The sequence below is a fragment of the Podarcis muralis genome, chromosome 16, assembly GCF_964188315.1.
Source record: "Podarcis muralis chromosome 16, rPodMur119.hap1.1, whole genome shotgun sequence".
Taxonomy (NCBI): domain Eukaryota; kingdom Metazoa; phylum Chordata; class Lepidosauria; order Squamata; family Lacertidae; genus Podarcis; species Podarcis muralis.
This window is the reverse complement of record NC_135670.1, coordinates 23309701-23325954: the sequence shown is the minus strand read 5'-3', so window position 1 is coordinate 23325954 and position 16254 is coordinate 23309701. Positions and strand designations below refer to the sequence as shown.

The following is a 16254-nucleotide window of genomic DNA, read 5'->3' as shown; positions in this document are numbered from 1 at the left end:
CATCCTCTCCCCTGCTGCTCTGTAAACCTATTTCTCGGTCGTGGCGCTCGTATGTTTGCTGTGTCTTGGGGAGGTTGGCTGCGGTTGTGGGAGGGAGGGGGAGCCGTGTCCTAATTAGATGGTGATGGAATGCGAGCTGCTCTTCCGCCGCATGCCGCCTGCATGCTAATTCCGAGCCTGGCCTCCTTTTATCCGCTGCGGGTCAGCCCAGCCAGCAGACGCGCCGCATCTCAGGCCGCAGCATGGAGCCAATGAGCACATATCAGCAAATTGGATTGTATGAATCATGGTTTTCTGCTTGTAGACCTTTTCTACTTGCTGAAACCCACACAGCTAATCTGCGCGGTGCTGCTCGGAATATAGATTGCCACTTCTGGGGAAGCGGTTAGGCGGCAGCGGCCAAGTGCCTCCGTGTGCCAGGGGACACTCAGCTTACGGGAAGGTTAGGTTAAAAGTACTTGTCTTGGATTTGCCTGTGTCAGTGATGTTACGGCTCTTGGCTTAGTTCCATGGGCAGCGATGATAGTCTCTCTGGGTTGGCTGCCTTGCACCCAGGTCAACTTGAGCTGTAAAAAACCGAATGTGTCGAAAGGAAAATGGGGGATGCATCCTGAGTTCTAGGAGGAGGGAAACGTGTTTTGTCTCAGGGAGTGTCACCCAGCGCAATAAAGGCTTTTTAAAAAAAAAAATTGGGTGCTCCCCTTGGGACTGGTTTGGATGCTCCTCTTGGTGCAGAATGCTGCAGCTGGACTGCTGGCGAGGACAGACTAACTCCCGCACAGAGCACCAGTGTTTTAAAGGTTGCACAGTCTACCCATATACTACCGGTTCAGATTCCAGGGTCTTGTATGCATTTGCAAGGCCCTTAGCAACTTTGGCCAAGGGTACCATGAGAACTGCCTGGCTCTTTACATCAATGTGTGACCACTGAGGTCATTGTTACTTGGATGCATGGCTCAAATCCACTAGAGCATTGTGGGCTCAATTCTGTTGCATCCCCTCAGGCAGGCCCAGTCACCACTGAATTTCCAGCACCTAGTGCATAACTTTTTAAATTTCTGCAGGCATCTCTAGCCATTTTTCTGACTTCTATGGCTAGTTTTTAACTGATTTTGTCTCTCTTAACCTTCCTGCACACCGCTCAGAGACCAAGATATGGCCAACAGAGGTTAAATGTGTTGTTTACCTAGAGCGGGGAAATGTTTCAAAATTTTCAGAGGATAATGAAGAGCAAGAAGGGAAAAAATTAATTGCTGAGGGAGGGCTCCTAAATCTGAAGGTGCAGAGAGCAGGGAGTCCACTGAGAACCTCCATGCCGGCCTCTTCCAAAGTGTCTACCAGCAGCCTGGCAGCAAACCCTGTGCCTCGAAATCTCCCTGCTCTTTAACAAAGCATCTAAATTGCTTTGTAAACCTGGATTGCGGAAGTGGAATTGATTGTGGTGAGCAGATGTCTGAATTCTGCCGCACGGCCCTAATAAATTGGATTTCTGTTCGGTGCAGAATGCCTACGATCTGCATGCCTTGGTTGCTTATGTACTATTTTCTGCCGTCCTCACTTCCCCACCCTGCCTCTCCCCACCCCCCAAGATGGAACGCCAGCGTTTAGCTCGAGAGAAGCAGATGCGAGAAGAGGCAGAGCGGACGAGGGACGAGTTGGAGAGGAGGCTGCTGCAGTTGAAAGATGAGGCGACGATGGCTAACGAAGCCTTGGTAAGTCTCTCTGCAGGGATGACTAGCTGCCCACTGCAATGGCATGATCCCGTTAACAAGACATGCATGGTAGAAGCAAGACCCCACTCCTCAGCAAGACTTCTCCTTACCAGTCAGAGTAGATGCTCCATTCACCTGTATTCAGACTCTGCAACATCAAGCTTACTCGTTTGGGGAAGGAGTGGTGGCTTGGTGATCGAACACCTGTTTTGCATGCAGGAGGTTGCAGGTTCAATACCTGTCTCCTATAAGTGAAACCCTGGAGAGCCTCTGTCAATCAGTGTAGATGATAGTCTGGTTCAGTATAAGACAACTTCCTGTTTAGCTCTTCTTTTTTTAAGAAGCATAAGGACTAGAAACTTGGTTTATTTTTAGGCGAGGGGCAGTAGCTCAGGGGTAGAGCATCTGCTTTGCATGCAGAAGGTCCCACATCATCCAGGTTTCAGAAGCAAAGGATGGGGCAGCTGGTCACCACAGTGTTGGGAAAGTGGACTCTGATGGTGCAGTAGGGAGCCTTCACCACTCTCATTGGACTACAACTCCCATCAGCCCCATGTGGAGGGCACTAAGCTGGCAAAGGCAATTGTGCCACCCACAGCAGGATAAGTTTAAATTGCTCCTGTGGTCACCAGCCCATTTGAGCTGGTTTTCCTTCTAAATCCAAACAGGGGAAAAGAAAAAAAAAATTCACCCCTAGTTAAACTGTGGAACTCCCTCCCTCAGGAGACACTGAAGGTCATCACCCTTAGATGGCTTTAAAAGAGGACTGGACAAATTGACGGAGAAGACAACTATTGCCGTCTACTAGCCAGGATGGCTATGTTCTCCATTTACTGTTGGAAGCAGTAATGCTTCTGAATACCAGTTGCTGGAAACTGCAGGAGGGGAGTGTGATAAGATCCTGCTTGTGGGCTTCTCATAGGCATCTGGTTGGCCACTGATAACAGGATGCTGGACTAGATGGGCCCTTGGCCTGATCCAGCAGGCTCTCCTTGTGTTCTTAGGTATCCAAATGAGATTTACTGTGATAAGCTCCAGCTCCAATTGCAGAAAGGGCAGTGAGATCTTCAGGCCCCCGAGTAGTACAAAGCGGGCATTTATCCTTCCAATATGAGCCTCTTTGCAGCTGTGAGGGGTGACATGGGTCGTTTTCATTGCCCATCTGTTAGGAAGACTTTTGACCACAGACCATAAGAACATCAGATGAGGCTGTTGGATCAAGCCAGTGGCTCACCTTAGTCCAGCATCCTGTTCTTACAGTGGCCAGCCAGATGTCCCAGTGAGAAACCTGCTAGCAGGATTTGGAGGTCAAGAGCCTTCTCACCCCCTGCGCTTTCCAGCAACTGGTATTCAGAAACAGTGCTGCCTCCAGCTGTGGAGGCAGAGCATAGCCATCATGGCTTCTAGCCTCACCAGTGGCAAATCGCCGCTGTGTCAGAGCCCCTTGTGTGTCATTCTCCACCCTTCTTGCTCAGATGAGATCCGAAGAGACGGCCGACTTGCTGGCCGAGAAAGCTCAGATCACGGAAGAGGAAGCGAAGCTCCTGGCTCAGAAAGCCGCCGAGGCAGAGCAGGAGATGCAGCGGATCAAAGCCACGGCCATCCGGACCGAGGAGGAGAAACGGCTGATGGAGCAGAAGGTGCTGGAGGCAGAGATGCTGGCGCTGAAGATGGCGGAAGAGTCGGAGCGAAGGTCTGGCGGGGAGGGAAGCTTGGGGGCTTTGCAGCATTTCATTCCTTGTTTTTGTTGGCATTGGTTTGTGTCCAGTGTAGCACAAAGTTAAAGGCTGCTGCTGCTACTACTACTACTAATTTTATTATTTGTACCCCACCCATCTGACTGGGTTTCTCCGGCCAGTCTGGGCAGCTCCCAACAGAATATTAAAAACACAGTAAAGCACCAGACACTAAAAACTTCCCTAAAAAGGGCTGCCATCATATGTCTTCTAAAAGTCAGATAGTTGTTTATTTCCTTGACATCTGATGGGTGGGTGTTCCACAGGGAGGGAGCCACTACCAAGAAGGCCCTCTGCCTGGTTTCCAATAACCTCATTTCTCGCAGTTTGGGAACAGCCAGAAGATCCTTGGATTTGGATCTCGGTGTCGGGGCTGAATGATGAGGGTGGAGACACTCCTTCAGGTATACAGGGCCATTTAGGGCTTTACAGGTCAGCACCATGAAACGTACTGGGAGCCAAAGTAGGTCTTTCAGGACCGGTGTTATACCTTCCTAGCGGCCGCTCCAGCCACCTGTCTAGCTGCCGCGTTGTGGATTAGTTGTAGTTTCTGGGTCACCTTCAAAGGTAGCCCCTTGTAGAGCGCGTTGCAGTAGTCCAAGTGAGAGATAACCAGAGCATGCACCACCCTGGCAGGACAGGTAAGTTCTCAGCTGGCGTACCAGATGGAGCAGCCACCCTGGAATTAACCTACACCTCTATGGACTGCTGTGAGTCCAAAATGACTCCCAGGCTATTCACCTGGTCCTTCAGGTGTGGGCATGGCCAATGAGCATGGAATGATCTGAAGCACTAGACAAAGTTCAATGAGATGCCTCTGATAAACCAGTTCAGTACAGATGAACTCCTTGATTTCCCTGGGATGGCGTGTTGTGATCCCATCCTTTTCACACACACCCTGGCCCCACTGCAACCCCTAGTTTCCCCCATTGCCACGCACACACTTCGGCTGAGCATTCACCATCCTGCCAAGCCCTCGGGCCTGGGCCCCCACTGGGTCTTCAGCTGCTCAAGAACCGCCACGCTGCCGTCTCCAAAGCACTCAGATGCCATTAATTAAGTTTTTCGCCTCTAGATATTAAAACACCAAATTCATTACTCTCCCCCTCCCTTGTCCCAATATCTCGCTCCAGATCTCCCCCTCCTCTCCTGGCCAATCACGAGGCTCCTACCGCACGCCAGGCCTCCGTCTCCGTGGTCCTCTGGGCATACAAGGGCCGCTGCCAAGGGCTTTTGTCATAAATTGCATTAATTAGTGGGTGAATTAACAATAGCCTTAATTTCATTCTGAACTACTACTTTCCCCCACTCCTGTGTCTGGGATTCTGTCTTTGCCCGCTTGGTAACTTTCTCCTTCCTTTATACCTTCGCCCCGCTTGCCAAAAATATCAACGCCGGATATTGTTCAGAAGAGCTGATTACTTATTTTCTCTCTCCTCTTTCCCCCCACCCCACCCCCTCAACCGCTTCAGAGGAACCTGTCGAGGATGAGGGGTAGGCAGTGGTTCTTGAAACCTCCAATGCCGTAATTCAGTGGTGCTTGTCTTTCCTTAGATGGGTGGTCCAAACCACCCTTAGTGGCATGAGATTAGTGTGTAGAACAAGGCTGGGAGAACTTCTGGCCCTCTGGGTGCTGTTGGACTCCATTTCCCATCAGCCTCAGCCACCATGGCCAGTGGTTAGAACTGGTGGGAATTGTTGTCCAGCAACATCTGGAGGGCAAAAAGTTCTGCAGCCTACATTTTAGAAGATAGAAGCTTCTGCTGCTGGGGGGTGGGAAGCAGAACCTGTCTGGACAACAGTGAAAAACCAGTTTTTCTCTCCCTACTCCCTCACCCACTCATTTCATTTCTCCTTCCCTGGACAACAGTCAAGACGGATGAAGCGCTGCCGTTTCCTGCCATTTGGGGAAGGAGAGCATTGTGGGTAGAGGCAGCCTTTGCCATCTGGGTGCCATCCAGACGATTTGGACTGCAATTCCCATCATCCCCAGGCAGCACAGCCATTTTGGACTTCAGCTCCCAGCATGGTGGCTGGGGGTTGATGGGAGTTGTAGTCCAAAATGGCTGTGCTGCCTGGGGATGATGGGAATTGGAGTCCAGATCATCTGGAGAGAACTGTGGAAACATTGCCAAGGTGGCAAAGGCTAGGGTAGGGTGTTGGATTTGGCCCACCACTGCCTCGTTTAGGCCCTTGACCTCCTCTTTCGTATTGTGTGCAGGGCAAAGGAGGCCGATCAGCTCAAGCAGGACCTCCAGGAAGCTCGAGACTCTGAGAGAAGAGCCAAGCAGAAGCTATTGGAAATAACCAGCAAGTCGTCTTACACAGTAAGAAAACGTTTTATACATAGGGGCAGCATTTTGCCCCTGGTGACTCTGTGCTGCTTGCCCCTGGGCATCCTCTGAGATCTGCAACCCGAAGCCCAGCATTGAAATTAGGCAAGCTGAGCAGAGCTGTTCCTTTGCTGGCTTTATATACAATTTTCTGCTTTTCTGCAGTAGCTCCCCTTTTGTGGGATGCTCTCCCCAGGGAGGCTCGCCTGGTACCTTCATTACATATCTTTAGGCACCAGGCAAAAACATTCCTCTTCTCCCAGGCTATTTAAACAATCTATGGCCTTTTAAACTCTGTGTGTGTAGCAGGCGGGTTGTTGCTTTTGTTTGTTACCATGTTATGCATTTTTGTTTCTTTATATTGTAAACCACCCTGTGATCCTGGGATGAAGTGCAGTATAGAAATCATCATCATCATCATCCAAAGCCATATGTTCTGATGTTACTTTTAGCCGAAACTGCTCAAAGCTTGTCGCTCCAGTTTTCTATGAGGTCTAGAAATTGTATTCATTTTAAAAATGAAAGCCGTGATGATCAGGGGTTCCGCTTCAGTGTCTGGATTTCCAGGTTTCAAATCAAAGGCTATAAAATTCTTCCTTTAAAAAAAAAAAGTTGGCAGGGGACGCTTTGGGGATTCTTCCTCATTGTCGGGGCTCCTACAAGACGACCTGCTGTGTGTTTGGTGATCATAATCAGCCAGTTTTCAGCTCAGAGTAATTTGGGCATCTGTTCCCGGAGTTTTCAGCACATGGCCGGCTCCTTTAATCCCTTTGTCATTATCACCCTTGGCAGAAAAATAACAAGACCTCCAATTAAACTGGAAGGCCGCAGACTTTTTTATGAGGAGCAAAACACTGGGCTTTTGTTAAACGCCCACATTTGTTAACCGACAGAACTTGCCGTTACGGAGCGGCACTGAGCTTCCGTGTCGCCCTCTGCGGTTCTGGTGTCCCATTTATTTCGCTTTGTTTGTAGCAAGCACTGTGCCAGGGCTTGGATTCGATAGAGCAAAGAGCAGCGCAATGCAACAGAGAACATCCCAGTCCCAGAAGCTGTTAAGTTGGAGAGAGGGACAAGGGGCAACTTGAAGAATAAGATAAAAGTTAAAGGACTGCGCCCAAAGTAGCGCTAAGTAATGCATCCCCCCTAGTGCAAGGATTTCTAATTCCACAAAGGCACCCCCTCTGCAACCCCCTAAATATCTGATAGGGGTTCCCCAAACCTCCAGGGCAGATTTGGGGTGGGCAGGGGGGGGAGTCCCATTGGGCAAGTGACTACGCTACCCCTGGATCCGTAGAAAAGCCATGCGGAACTGTTACAAACCCAGGAAGCTGCAGTCAGACTGTTGGTCCATCTAGTTCAGTATTGTCAACACTGACTGGCAGCACATTGCCAGGATTTATGATGTAGCACATTCCCACCTATTCCTGCATCCGTTGGGGATTGAACCCGGGGCTTTCTGCATGCAAAGCAGGTGCTCTTCTCCCCTGAGCTATGTCCTTCACCACAGCACCCCAACCCCAGGAATCAGCAGGTCTTGCACCCCCTCATTGGGATGGCCAAGTCTAGGGTGCGGGCTCATGCCTTACCTGGGAAGACTCCTGCCAGCAGCCTGCTAACAGCAACACAGAAGGCAAATACATATTTATAATGCCATGGCAGAAGCGTGTGAAGTGCTGCTTGATAGTGTCCATCGCAATTGAGGGGATTCAAATGATGCAGTTGCTCACATACACGCACAACCAGCATTTAATTTAGAGCTCCGGGAAGTTTCCAGCGCCCCCAGCGCTGAATTGTTCACTCCTGTTGCACAGAGAAGGGTGTGCAAGTTGTGTTCTGCGCTGTCACAAATAAACCCCACAAACAGGTTTCTTTTACATCCGTTTTACCCAGGCTCTCTCGCCGTCCCAATTTGTCTTCGATACTGCATCACCCTGAGTGAGTGTTTAAACAAGCAGAACAAAGGTGGCTTGGATTTAATGGCTCCCCGCTCCCCCCCCCCCCCAAGTTCTCTGAGGCTGTCTGCTAACGTTCAGAAGCTTTTAAGAGCACTGGCTGCAGTGCCGAAATGAGCCTGCCATTTCTAGCCAGAGGCCCCTTGAGTTGAAACACCGGTTGCTCGGGTGTTCTGTCAGAGACAATCTTCGGAACAAACACTCTCAGCCTGTCTGGCTTTCCCCTACAAGAGCCCCTGACTTTAAATGGGTCTGGTGCCAGCGATTGCGCTTGTGGGCGATTGCAATCCAGGACAGACAAAGCACTTCTTCACTTCTTGAGTGCACACTCAAGATACGGAAAGATACATCCCAGAAGATGTAGCAATGGCCAGCAACTTAGATGCTTTGAAAAGAGCATTAGACAAATTCATGGAGGATAGGGCTATTGGAGGCTACAAGCATGGCTTGTATTGCTTCTGAATAGCAGTTGCTGGTTGCCCACTGGAGGAAAGGGTTCTCTTGCGCCTGGGTCCAGATTTTGGGCTCCCCCTAGGCGACCTGGTTGCCCACTGTGGGAACAGAACGCTGGACTAGATAGGCCACTGGCCTGATCCAGTCTGGCATGGGGAACATAGGAAGCTGTCTTTAGACCAAGTCAGACTTAATCGCTCCATCTAGCTTAGTACTGTCAACATTGTATGGCATCAGCTCTTCAGAGTTTCAGCAGCTAACATTCCCGTACCTACCTGGAGATGCTGGGGATTGAATTTGGGACTTTCTGCATGCAGAGCAGATGCTGTAACACTGAGCTATGGCCCAATCCCCCCAAAGGCAGAAGGGGCTGAATGGAGAAACCAGGAGGATGGATGGAGATGCAAGGACTGTAATAAGTTTGAAGAAGGACTGATCTCTGAAAGACTGGTTTATGGTGACAGAAGCAACAGCATTCGTCACAATCACCTGCCCCCTCTTAAAGATTCATTGTTTCTCTCCGTAATCTTCACAACAACCCTGTGGTTCAGACTTCACCAACCTGGTGCCCTCCAGATGTTTTGGGCTACCTGTGCTGGCTGGGGCTGATGGGAATTGTTGTTCAAAACACCTGTAGGGCACCAGGTCAGTGAAGGTTGCTGCAGAGTGTGGCTGGGAAACCTTTGACCCTCCTAATGTTGCTGGACTCCAACTCCCATCAGTCCCAGTGAGCGTGGGCAATGGTGAGGGGAGATGGGAGTTGTAGTGCAACAACATCAGGAGGGCCACTCCTGGTATGGAACTTCCATTCTCTCTCTCTCTCTCTCTCTCTCTCTCTCTCTCTCTCTCTCTCTCTCTCTTTCTTTCTCTCTCCCTCCTTCCTAAGAATTCACTGTTCTTTTAAGCCAGTGGGGCTTGCAGGAGTTGTAGACCAAAATCTTTGGAGGGCACCATGTTGGGAAAGACTAACCTGAGCTGCTCTAACCATCACCTTGGCTGGTACATTTCTGGATAGGCTTGCCTAATCAAAAACAATGTTTTGAGAAGGCACTGAAAAGATCACAGTGAGGGCACCTGCCTGATGTCAATAGGCAGAGAGTTCCAAAGTGTTGGTGGGGCCACACTAAAACATTGGTTTCTTTCCAGTGCTGTCACATATGTAGTAAGGTTTGCAGTGCACTCTGAACCTTTGAAATGCTGTATGCAGTTGCTAAGCCTTATGTTATTATGAATTGAGAGAGTGTGCTGAGAGAGGGAGAAAGACTATTTTACCTGGAGTCCTCAGGCCCTAGAGTTCATTCATTGCGAAGGTGAGATGCAAAACATTCCAGTGTTCAAAGCATCCTGGTTTGGGAGGACTGTCAGTCGCACGATGAGCATCAGGCCAGTTTGTCCTTGACTAAACTCTGCAAAACAAAACAAGGCTTCCTTATCATGCATGCGCCCCAGGTTTTCATTGGGAGCTAATCAGCAGGCATTGCGAGTATATTTTTGCCCCTGGAACCGAAGTATAATTAAGAGGAAGATTGTAAGACAGCGGCAGTTTGGCTCCACCCCTCCAGCTGCATCAATCCCAGAAATGTTTCATAAGAGAAGCGCTTCTCCTTTTTGAAAAATACAGCCCGCTGCTATCTCTCCCGAGGATCTCTTAAAGGGGCCTGACACAATCCTCTTTCACTCGTGGCCCGTGGGAATGCTTAGAATGCCGACTTATTTGCTCTGAAAGGAAATGATTCTCACAGGTGGGGAACAAGAATATTTCAGAATCAATGCAGTTCGGGTGCTGTTCCTCTCATTGTCCCTTGCTTTCCCTAGGGTTGTCTTGTGAATTTTCAGTAGATAGGGATGCAAAAACTAGCAGGAGAGCAATGAGCAGGCAAGATGCTTACTGAGGGGTAGCTGTGTTGGTTCAAGCTAGGATATCTACCATGGAGTAAAGTTACTTATTACGGGGTGAGACTGCCTGCTGCTTGCAACTGGAGGCTGGAGCATTAGAAGACATATCAGTGGTTAAATCCCTAACACTTTAGTTCAAGAGGGAAACACAAGAAGAGCATGTTGCAGTAATCTAACCTAGAGGTTACCAGAGCAAAGATGACAGAAGATTTTTTAGATGTGCTGTAAGTCACCCAGAGTGGCTGGGGAAACCCAGCCAGATAGGCGGGGTATAAATAATAAAGCCATTATTATTATTATTATTATTATTATTATTATTATTATTATTATTATGTTAGGTTATCCCTAACTTAAAATTAAATTAAAATTTAATTAAAATTAAAAGACGCCTGCTTCTTGGGAGAAGGGCAATGACAGGCCTAGACAGCATCTTGAGAAGTAGAGACGTCACCTTGCCAACAAAGGTCCGTATAGTTAAAGCCATGGTTTTCCCAGTAGTGATGTATGGAAGTGATAGCTGGACCATAAAGAAGGCTGATTGCCGAAGAATTGATGCTTTTGAATTATGGTGCTGGAGGAGACTCTTGAGAGTCCCATGGACTGCAAGAAGATCAAACCTCTCCATTCTGAAGGAAATCAGCCCTGAGTGCTCACTGGAAGGACAGATCCTGAAGCTGAGGCTCCAATACTTTGGCCACCTCATGAGAAGAGAAGACTCCCTGGAGAAGACACTGATGCTGGGAAAGATGGAGGGCACAAGGAGAAGGGGGCGACAGAGGACGAGATGGTTGGATAGTGTTTTCGAGGTTACCAGCATGAGTTTGACCAAACTGCAGGAGGTAGTGGAGGACAGAGGTGCCTGGCGTGCTCTGGTCCATGGGGTCACGAAGAGTCGGACACGACTAAATGACTAAACAGCAACAACAGGTTATCCCTGTTTAGATAGGGGTGCAGCTGGGCCACGAGCCAAAGCTGATGGAAGGCTCTCCATGTTGCCGAGACCCCTGGAGTCTCAAGCAACAGCAGTGGACCCAGAAGTACACGCAAGCTACATACCTACTCCTTCAGAGATGGTACGACTGCATCAAGAGAGGGACACCTGCCATCCATCTGGTCTAGGGAACCATCTGTAGCTCAGGTGCAGAGAGTCCCTGGTTTAATCTCCAGGCAGGACTGGGAATATCCCCTGCCTGAAACCTGGATTGAGCTTCAACTTGTTGGCTCTCATCCAGTCCATTACTGAGGCAAGACATCGGTCCAGCACATCCTCTGCCACACCTGCAGATGTAAAGGAATAGCAAAGCTATGTGCCATCGGCATATTGCTGACCCCACTCAGTGGTTTCATGTAGATGTTGAGTAGCATAGGGGATAAAATTGAACCCTGGGCAACCCCCCACGTTGAAGGCTCCATGGGGACGAACAACATTCCCCAGGCATCACCCTCTGGAAATGACCATCCAGGTAGGCCTGCAGCCACTGCAAAGTAGGTGTTTCCCACAGGCATCTGGTTGGCCACTGTGGAAACAGGATGTGGGACTTGACTAATCCAGCAGGCCCTTTTTATGTTCTTACGTACTTCCAATCTTTACAAACTTAGAGGATCTGCAGGGAAGGAGGTGGCCTTTTAGATATCTGGTGCCTCCGTCATTAGGACACAGTAGCACACAGACTCACACCCGGGAAAAGCAAGGGAAGGTTAATAACTGGTTGGAAGGCACTTTGCATCACTGCAACAGGCTTCATTGGCTTTTGTACACATTGTTCTTTTTCTCCGGCATCCACATTTCAGCCAGGACCTGTGGTCTAAACAATTGTGCTTGACGTTGATCTCTGAGGCTTTTCAAGTGAGTTGTAAAATCCATTCAGCCTGAAGCCCTTCTTCTTGGCATCAGCTGTCCGGAAGAGTTATGGTTATCAGCTCCGCTGCTCTGACCAATTTGTAGTGTGGGTTTCTATCACACATCCCCGGCACTGAATAAATGTCAGATTCACAGGCTTGCGGCATTGAGAGGCACAAAAGGCCTACCTGGTCATGCCACGAGGCAGGATCATCTATCCGCCACTCATCTCCCACTCCTAGCTGCCCACACAACCCCAAGACACGATGTGCTTTGCAGAAGACACGGGCAGAGCAAAATTGCTCCACGGGGATTCAGAGACGAGCCAATCCACAAGCCGCAGGAAGACAAATAAAACCACCCCATCGCTAGCCCAACCCCAGACATAGCAGTCAGAATCAGAGAGCAATCAGACTCGTGCTACAGGAATTGTGATCTGTGCAAAAAAACTTGCTGGAGTAAAGCCACGTCCAGCAACCTGTGAAAAAAACAAAGGGGTTAAGTGTGTTTCCTGCAGTGAGACCAACTGTACTTTCTTATTGGCATTAAATTAGATGCAAGATCACAGCTGGTTACTGATGGGGCCAGTATGTCTATAAAGCGTCCAGGCACCTGCTGGTAAGTATATCTTGTTACCCAGGTGCCTCTTTGCTCTCACCTGTCCTGCTAGGAAACATTATGGGCAGGCAACTACTGTTGACCTCAACCTGGGCCTCCTTGTTTTAATTGCTGTGTTGATTTAATGTGGTTGTTGCATTGCATGTTTATATGTTAATGTTACAATGGGATTGTTTCATTGTCTGTTTTGATTCTGGATGCTTTTATTTTTTAACGTTGGCGTACTTGGTTTTTATACTTGTAGCCTGCTCAGTTGCCTAAATTATATTGAGATACAGTCATACCTCGGGATGAATACACTTCAGCTTAAATATTTTCGGGTTGTGCTCCGCAGCGACCCAGAAGTAACGGAGCCCGTTACTTCCGGGTTCTGTCGCTCGCACATGCGCAGACGCTCAAAATGACGTCATGTGCATGCGCGGAAGCGGCGAAACGTGGCACGCACAGATGCGTCTTACGTTCGCTTCAGGATGCGAACGGGGCTCTGGAATGGATCCCGATTGCATCCAGAGGTACCACTGTATTACGCTATTAAAGTATATCCGTATCCCTGTATCATATAATGGCTCCTAGCCACAATGGCTATGCTCTGTCTGCATGGCCAGAGGCAGCAATGCTTCTGAATGAGGGGAGAGTGTTCTTGTGCTCGGATCCTGCTTCTGGTCTTCCCTTTGGAGCATCTGGTTGGGCACTGTGAGAACATGTGGCTGGACTAAATGGGCCTTTGGCCCTGATCCAGCAAGCTTCTTCTCATGCTCTTCTAATTCAGGATAGAGGACAGCATTACAACATGAAATACCATCAAAATTAAAATGCAAATCTCTGCATCAAGCGGCATATACATTTTTGACTGATAATAATAGCAACCTGCAGTGGGTGATTAATCTCTGCTTTGCCTTTAGCAGCCGATGAACTCAGGCTCAACGGCGCTCCCTGCTGACATGCCAACCTTCAACCTCATCAGCGAAAGCCTCTCCTTTGACTTCAAGGATACCGACATGAAGAGGTTGTCCATGGAGATAGAGAAAGAGAAGTGCGTTGTTCTCCTTCTTGGCTGTGGTAACTCATAGTCTCGTGGCGCTGCATGGGCACAATGCAGATTCCACCCACCCTTCTTTCTTTCAATGTGACATTTAACTTAAAAGCATAGGAAGCTGACCGAGATCATATCAGACCATGCTTTGATCTAGCTCAATATTGTCTACAGCATGATGTGGGGCCTGTGGACCAATCGTGGCCCACCAGGAGGGTTCACCAGCTGATGTCACTGGATGATGTCAGCTGTTGGGGGCTGGATTCAGTCCTACCGGGTACTGCTTCATCAGTTTGTACCCCACTGGAAAGGTGCAACCAGCAGGACTGAACCTTCCATTCATCAACTGGTGGGCGCAGGGTTCAGTCCTTCTGGGTACTGTTCTGCTAGTGCATACCCTGCAGCAAACGTGCTGGTGAAGCAGACCCCTCCTCTCACCCTCAACTTGTACCAGCGGGTGGGACTGCCCATTTCTCAGTCACCTGATGTCATCATGATGTCAGATGATTGACAATCGGTTGGCCCCATCTACCCGCCAAAGTTGTCCAGTGGGGGGGGGGGGGAGATAGTGATCTGACTTGCTGGGCCAGAAAGGTTCCTCATCCCTGATCTACACCGACTCTCTAGGGCAGAGATGGCAAACCTCAGCCCTGGGGGGGCCAAACGTGGCCATCTAAGCCTCTCTGACTGGCCCTCGAAATTCTCCCCAGTCTCCTAAGCTTTCTCAACTTGGGCACTGCAAGCATCTCAGATTTTTCCCATGTACCAAGGAAGGGTAATGTCCTGATTTAGTGGAGGTTTGCAGTTCCTGGTGCCCCAGGCAGGCAGGATTCCAAGGCAAGGCGAAGTCAGCACTCTGGAGACCAGTCAAAGTTTGGGTTCAGGACCATGGACAGCAACCCCTCCATTGATACCAAACATCCAAGTTGTCTCAGCAAAGGCCTGGAGCTGAGTTTTATAGCAGTGTTTTAATTATCTGGAAGCCCTGCCACTGTGTCCTGGTCAGTTAACTGGCCAGCAGTACTTTCTTCTGCCCCCTTTGTTTTCTTCCAAGCAATGGGGTTTCAATGTGTGGGAAATCTCACATTAGAATCATAGCACTGTAGAGTTGGAAGGCACCATGGGGGTCATCTGGCTACTTTTAAAGGTGACCCGGAAACTACAACTAATCCAGAATATGACAGCTAGACTGGTGACTGGGAGCGGCCTCTGAGACCATATAACACCGGTCTTGAAAGACCTACACTGGCTCCCAGTACGTTTCCGAGCACAATTCAAGGTGTTGGTGCTGACCTTTAAAGCCCTAAACTGACCTTTAAAACCCCATCGTTCTGCCCGGACACTGAGGTTCAGTGCCGAGGGCCTTCTGGTGGTTCTCTTACTGCGAGAATCCAAGTTACAGGGAACCAGGCAGAGGGCCTTTTCGGTAGTGGCACCCGCCCTGTGGAATGCCCTCCCACCAGATGTCAAAGAGAACAACAACTACCAGACTTTTAGAAGACATCTGAAGGCAGCCCTGTTTAGGGAAGCTTTTAATGTTTAATATGTTATCGTATTTTAATATTTTGTTGGAAGCCGCCCAGAGTGGCTGGGGAAACCCAGCCAGATGGAGGGGTATAAATAATTATTATTATTATTATTATTATTATTATTATTATTATTATTATTATTACTACTACTACTACTACTACTACCACCTTCAATGCAGGGATCTTTTATCCAACGTGGGAGTCAAACCCATTGCCTGAGATTAAGAGTCTTGTGCTCTACTGACTGGACTATCCCAGCACCATGGGACTCTCTTGATCCCCTGAGGAGTCTCTGGACCAGCCATCAGAGTCTGGCGACAGTGGTGTCTGCTTGAGGTTCTGTGGAAGGGATGCAGGCTTTGGTGCAGTGCGGACCTAAGCATGGATTCTTCTCCTCCCTGGAGCTGCAGTTCCCGGAGAACTCTGCCTCTGACAAATCTTGCTCTGAGGCCGTGACAACTTTGCGGGTTGCTCTTCATCATATTACTTAACGCAGTGGAGGTGATGCCCAAAGACAGCTGAGCGGTGTCATATTGTGGGCATGTCGGCACACCTCTGTCTATTCTGGAGTAGAAAAGGTAGTTCCGTGGCTCAGGATTTAGCTGTGGTTCCTGCATTCCAGGGGTTGGACTAGATGGCTCCCTAGGTCCCTTCCAATTCTGTGATTTGCAACTTGTGAATTGCTTATCTGACTACCAGGCTGGTAGGCTGGTCCAGATGACATTCAGTCACCTGTTCCAGACCTGCAGCTTTGTGAGGATGGTGGGAAAGAAAAAACGAAAAAACAACAACCCACCTCTGCTTTAGCAAAGCTTTTTGGTGCATTTCAAAGCAATGTCATCGGTTTCATCCTCCAGGCAGCGCTTCAGGGATAATTAAATGAGAAGCCTATCTATTTTAGCTGCATCTGCAAAAATTGTTTGGTTTCACAGCTAACGGCAGGCACTCTGTGTGTCTGTGTGTGTCGTTGCTCAGGGTGGAGTACATGGAGAAAAGCAAGCACCTCCAGGAGCAGCTGAACGAGCTGAAGACGGAGATCGAGGCTCTGAAGCTGAAGGAGAGGGAGACGGCGATGGACATCTTGCACAGCGAGAACAACGAGCGGGGCAGCAGCAAGCACAACACCATCAAGAAGGTATCGTAGGCCAC

The 16254-nt window shown here is 49.2% G+C and overlaps 1 protein-coding gene across 4 annotated transcripts in view; it reads left to right on the top strand.

Annotated features, from left to right (window-relative positions):
* NF2 (NF2, moesin-ezrin-radixin like (MERLIN) tumor suppressor) overlaps positions 1 to 16254 on the top strand; it is a 103348-nt gene that overhangs the window by 59278 nt on the left and 27816 nt on the right. For 2 of the 4 annotated variants that reach the window (XM_028711254.2, XM_028711256.2), the window contains exons 11-15: positions 1590 to 1712; positions 3188 to 3405; positions 5670 to 5775; positions 13449 to 13576; positions 16081 to 16240. In XM_028711254.2, coding sequence (XP_028567087.1) covers positions 1590 to 1712; positions 3188 to 3405; positions 5670 to 5775; positions 13449 to 13576; positions 16081 to 16240 — 735 coding nt within the window. Of the gene's footprint in view, positions 1 to 1589; positions 1713 to 3187; positions 3406 to 5669; positions 5776 to 13445; positions 13577 to 16080; positions 16241 to 16254 lie in introns of all 4 variants that reach the window. The other 2 variants (XM_028711255.2, XM_028711253.2) reach the window with 1 other exon arrangement.